The sequence below is a fragment of the Camelus ferus genome, chromosome 20 (genome assembly GCF_009834535.1).
Source record: "Camelus ferus isolate YT-003-E chromosome 20, BCGSAC_Cfer_1.0, whole genome shotgun sequence".
Lineage (NCBI taxonomy): Eukaryota > Metazoa > Chordata > Mammalia > Artiodactyla > Camelidae > Camelus > Camelus ferus.
This window is the reverse complement of record NC_045715.1, coordinates 1,224,289-1,229,831: the sequence shown is the minus strand read 5'-3', so window position 1 is coordinate 1,229,831 and position 5,543 is coordinate 1,224,289. Positions and strand designations below refer to the sequence as shown.

Here is a 5,543-nt window from a genome sequence, read left to right as displayed (position 1 = left end):
TGGTGGCTGCAGCGGTTGCTCTGTGCCCCCGTGTCTGGGAGAGCTCTTCAGCCCCCAAGGCAGCGGACTGATCCCGGGTTGGGGGGAGAGCCGGCCGGGCCATCAGGGTGGGTCCAGGCCCTTCAGGCTGAGGGCCGCTGGACCCAAGTGGGTGGGTCCGGCACGTCTCTCCACAGCTGTAGCCCCCAGGCCTGGAAGGTTCTTCTCAGGGGGCTGGGAGAGGGGACTGCAAAGCACTCCCCGCGGAGTCGGGGGCAGGGTGTTCGTGGGAGTCTTTGAAAACTGACCCGGGCGCCCTGGCCCACACCCCTGGCTCCCAGGTATCAAAGGGTGTTTCCCAAACCAAACAGACACTCATCCCCACCCTGAGGTCCATGCCCCTGCCTTGGCCTAGGGTCAGCTGCTCTGGGTGGCCTGGTGTTTGCACAGGTGGGCCTTGGCCCCTGCGGCCTGGAGGCTGCGGAGACAACTGAGGCTGGTTAGGGGACGGGGTGGGCTGGGGGAGAGGAATGGGCTGGGAGGTGGGGGTGGAGTGGGGTGAGACAAGGGGAGGGGATGGGCTGGAGGAGGGGGAGGGTAATGGGCTGGGACCGGGGGGAGGGGGATGGGCTGAGGAAGTGGGGGATTGAGGGGCTGGGGGCCAGGGAGGCACAGGCCCTGCCCTTTGCCCACCGAGCGATCCTGGTCCTGGGGTACAGAGGAGGAACCAGATTTTCTGGGCGGATGCGGGAGGGGTGGGCCTTGGCAGGGTCACCCTTCTCATGGGCTCGTCGTGGCTGGTCACGTACGGAACCTGCCCCGCCTGCTTCAGGGGAGGCTGAAGTTCCCGGGGCTGGGGGTGTGGAGCAGCAGGACCCCCACCCTCCACTGCGCTGGCCCCAGCCCACCGAGGGTGATGGCCACAGCATCATGGGGGTGGGAGCTTGCAAGTGGCCCTGGCACCAGACAGGGGCACAAAGGTCCTGTGGCCCTGGCCATTCTCTAGAAAACCTGGTGGTGCCTGAGGACGTGCGAAGGGGACCCCAGCAAGGGAGGGGACCCGACGCCGGAGCGTCCGTCAGGAAGGGCTTCTGAGGGGAGGGGAGAAGAGCTGTGGACTGAACACAGCCCTCTTCCTCACATTGCTGCTTCTTGCTCTTCAATGTAAATAAATCAGCAGCAATTTAAGGTCTCCGTTTGCAGAACTGCTGTTGGCGTCCATGCTGAAATGAAAACAGTGGCTTTACAAAAACCCGTGTAAAAACTAGGCAGCACCTGGCCTCCAGAGGCCTGGCAGAAAGAGGAGTGGTCCCCTGCGGGGAAGGGGGCTCTCCTCCAACCTTCTAGTGTTTTTTCCAGACAAGCAAAGCACCGAGCGAGGGGTCCTGATCATTTCAACCCAGTGAGCCCAGGCCCCCACCTCTGTTTCAGTTTTCCTTTCTGGTCTAATTATTGACCTTGTGGGCGCAAACCTCCACTGAAATGGGCACCTTTTGTCACAATTCACCCCCGTTATCCCCCCATGGCTACTAAGCAGATGTGACCGAAATCAGGCAAGACTTGTTTCTTGTTAACTAGACTCAGGAATGGGACTTTTTCTCCCATTCCTGATGAAGGCAGCACCCTGAAGTTAACTCCACTTCCCTCCCCTCCCTCACAACACAGCGGCCCCACGCCATCCTCCTGTCCTGGATAAGGTGGCACCTGCCCGACCTCGGGAACGACGGTGGGGCTGGCCCTGAAGTGTTCGTTCTGTGCTACCCTTTAGAACACTGCAACCCGTGAACTGCTGGAGCCACACTGCCTCTGGATTTACAGAGAAACGTTCGTCCCGTGCCTGGTACTTCCTCTGATGGAGCCTTCCATCTTTAATGTGGGCGATGGTCTCCACCCCACGGGGGGTGGCTTCACCCTCCAGATCTCAGCTGTAACAGGCCTGGCAGCCCCACCTCTACAGAGGCTATGCTCACACAAAAGGGGGGCGTGACATGGTCCTACTGAGGGGTTCCCACCCACACGAACTTCTACATTCCTAGCAAGGTGGATGGTTTTGTTCTGACAAAAAACCCCAAAAAACAAGTGACTTCCAAGTTGCTCTTAAAACTGCCCTGAAGAAATCTTCAGTGGTTTAACACGGTCTTGTGCCAAGATTGCATACAGCTTTTTGAGCACAATCGGAACCAATTTATGTGAAAACCCCTGCTTAACTGTAAGATTGTTAATAGCTGAACTTGTCCGCTGAAGGATTCCCGTGGCCTGTGTGAAGGGCATGCACCTTCTCATTTGTTTTGATAACTCTTAAGTGAATCCTTAGAGAGGCCATTGGTTTAAAGTTTAAGGAATCCCCCTGACGGAAGCCCCAGCCTGGAGACTCGCACAGCAGTCCTGTCACAGTGGGGAAACCTGCTGACTGCCTCCACCTTTCCTGAATCATTTGGGAAAATATTTTGAACTCCACAGGAAGTTCTTGAGAGTCAAACCTGAACCCATGTTGGGGGGTAAAAAGCTCTCCATCTCCAAAGTGCTAAAGTCAACCGTGAGTTTTATTAAAAAATAAGCACTATGCCTGGGTTTCATGAAATTTATACACGAATATGCACAGACACAAATAAAATAATATTAAAAATAAAAATCACACTTGCTTTCACGCAGGCAGTGGTCCTGGCACTCCACGTGCATGTTAACTTTCCTTGGAAGGAACTGTCTTGCCCAAGGAGACCACAGTCAAGAGAAAACCCGACTGCGCGTAGAGCCCTAACCGTTGCCTGCAACATTTTCCACTCAGGTTTTAAAAATATATAAATAATTTAATTACAAAACCCAACTATATATATATTTTTTTTATCTCTTGGCACAGTGAAACATTGGTCATTATCAGAGAAGTGACTGAAGATTCTCTGGCCCCTCTCTCACCTGTGAGCGTGGCCCACGTGCAAGGAGGGCGTGGAGCCCCCAGCCCAGCCCCCAGCAGTAGTCACGTCCTTGATGTCCTTGACATACGAAAGGTTCCCTGATGTGCTTGGTTTGTTTTTAAAGGGGCAAATCACTGGAAGGTGCAACAAACAGTAGGAATAAGGCAGAGCCTGGGCAGTAAGCGGGGAGGGAAAGTCTCTGTGGAGGCAGGCAGGGACAGGCTTGGCCTAGAAACGAAAACAGCTGTGAAGAGTCGCTTTGGTTCTCTGTAACGTGCAAGACGAGGGGAGATACTCTGAACTAAGTGAAACACTTGTGTCAAAACGCGTAAGCTTTAAGGCACGTCTGATGGAGACTTCTCTTTCCGAGTCTCTGTCCTGGGGTGCAAAGGGCAGAACCCCCGAGCCCGAGTTCCCCGCCGCTGCCTCCAGCGCGCTCAGGCCAGGAGCGTCTCCCCCGGGCAGGGCAGGTGCGGGCCGGGCGCGCGGGCCGGGGCCGCGTGCAGGGCGTCGGGCAGCCGCACGGGGCAGTACAGGTGCGCGCCGCCGGCCGGGCCCCGGAGCGGCTTGGCTTGGCCCGGGGCGGACAGGGGCGCCAGCAGGAGGGGCGGCGCCTCGGCCCCGCGAGCGCCCAGCACCGGCGGCTCGGCCGCGCCGTACGCGCAGAGCGGCAGTAGGGCCCCGCCGGGCGCGCCCGGAAGGAGCGCGGGGTACGCGGGCAGCGGCGGGCAGGGCGCGGCGCCCCACTGCAGGCGCACCCCGGGGCCCGCGTCCCCGGCGCGGCGGCTGCGGAAGGGCTTGCTGAGGATGCTGTCGATGGCGAAGGGGCTGGAGAACCGGCCCGCGGGGCTGGCGCGCCCCTCCGGACGGGCCGGCGAGCGCGCGCGCGGCGAGGCCGGGGCCGGGGCCGGGGCGGCGGGCGCGGGCGGTGGTGGCGCGGCGGCGTCGGGGGGCCGGAGCCCGGGGCCGGGGGCCGGCGCTCGGTGACTGAGACGCTTGCGGCGGCGGCGGAAGACCCCGTCGGCGAAGGTGTACTCGCTGTTGGGGTTGAGCATCCAGTAGTTGTCCTTGCCCCAGGGCCGCGAAGGGTCGCGCAGCACCTTGACGAAGCAGTCGTTGAGCGAGAGGTTGTGGCGCACGGAGTTGCGCCAGCCCGTGTAGCTGCCGCGGAAGAAGGGGAACTTGCCCATGAGGTACTCGTTGATCTCGGCCAGCGTCAGGCGCCCGCCTGCCGAGTCGCGGATGGCCATGGCGATGAGCGCGATGTACGAGTACGGGGGCTTGGGCCGCCGCGTGTACGGCTTGCCGCGCGCGCTCTCGCCGCCGCCCGCGCCCCCCGCGCCCGTCCCCGTCGCGCCCGCCTCCGCGGTCCCCGGCGCCGCCGCCGCGCCCGCCTCCTGGGCGCCCGGCCCGCCGCCCGCGCTCCGCTCGCCGCCGTCCGCCAGCGCCCCGGCGCCGCCTCCACCCGCCACCGGGCTGTTGGCCGCGCAGTCCCCGTCCGAGCCCAGGGAGTCGTCGCCGGCCGCAGACAGCGGAGATGGCGCGTCGCTGCCGCCCGCGCCCTCCAGGTCACTCCCTGGCTTGTCCCCGAGGGCCACACGGGGGCCAAACACCTCCAACTTCATGCCCGAGCCCGTCCCTCCCCGGCGCGTACCCTTCTCTTCCGCGCGGTCCTGGCCAGCGCGCGCCGGGGACGGGGTGGCGCTCCGAGGCCGAGGTCCTCGCCTTTCTCTCCCGGAGCTCGCCCTCCTCTTACGAGAGACAGTTTCTTTCCGGACAGGCGTCCTCTTCCGCTGGAATTTTTCTTGGGAGGGTGAACAGGGAGGGGCGGAAAGGAAGGAATTGGGTGGGTTCTGTCTTCAGTTCGACGATTAGAGACTTCGGGGAAGACGCTCAGGGCTGCCGTTCCAGCCTCTGGTGCCCGAGCGCGCGGAGCTTGGAGGTCCTGCTGGAGAAGGCGGCGTGCGCATCCGCCCTCCGTTCCTGAGACGAGGGTCCCTTCACTGGACGCCCCAGGCCCCGGGACGGTGCAGGCTGCTGCGCGTGCCAACCTTTAGCCCTGAGCGCCCGCGAAGCCGAGTCCCCGAGGCCGTGGCGCCCGCCGCCTCCTTCCCTCCCCTGGCCTCCGGAGCAGCATCTCCGCGCCGGCTGGCCACAGCTCCGTCTCGCCTCCACCTTCGGCCCGGCCCAATATAACCATGCGCCGCTCCGCGGGGGCGGGGCCTGGGCGCGGACGGAGAGGGGTGGAGAGCGAGGTGGCCCAGGTGGCCGCGGCTCCCGAGCGGGGCGCGCACCAGGCGGAGGCCAAGCGGCGGCTCGGCGACCAGTCTCCCGGCTCAGGTTGTTTGTTTTGGGTCCGCCTGGGCCCGCCCTCCGCCTCCTGCCAATGGGAAGTGTGCGCGCGGCTGGAGTGTGCGCGTGTGCGAGTGTGTGTGCAAGTGTGCATGTCCCCGAGTCCGTGACTGTGTATGTGTGCCTCGGCTTGCGGGGCGGGGTGGTGGGGAGCGCCTAGCCGCCTGGGAGGGGCCTCTGCGCCCTGGAGCTCACGGATGCGATTTGGGCAAGTGGGCACGGGGGGGGGGGGGCACCTGAAGGGACAGCCGGCGGGGCAGGGCCCGGGCAGCAGGGACTTGTTGGGGCCCGCCGTTTTTC

The 5,543-nt window shown here is 63.2% G+C and overlaps 1 protein-coding gene across 1 annotated transcript; it reads right to left on the bottom strand.

Annotated features, from left to right (window-relative positions):
• Positions 1–2,424: 2,424 nt before the first annotated feature.
• On the bottom strand, positions 2,425–5,221 carry FOXQ1 (forkhead box Q1). Its single transcript, XM_032462382.1, has one exon. The coding sequence runs from the start codon at positions 4,514–4,516 to the stop codon at positions 3,329–3,331; it is 1,188 nt and encodes a 395-aa protein (XP_032318273.1). The 5' UTR covers positions 4,517–5,221; the 3' UTR covers positions 2,425–3,328.
• Between the last annotated feature and the right edge of the window lie 322 nt (positions 5,222–5,543).

Excerpts from the sequence above, each read along its gene's own strand:
- FOXQ1 (XM_032462382.1), bottom strand. The coding sequence starts at position 4,516 with ATGAAGTTGGAGGTGTTTGGCCCCCGTGTGGCCCTCGGGGACAAGCCA.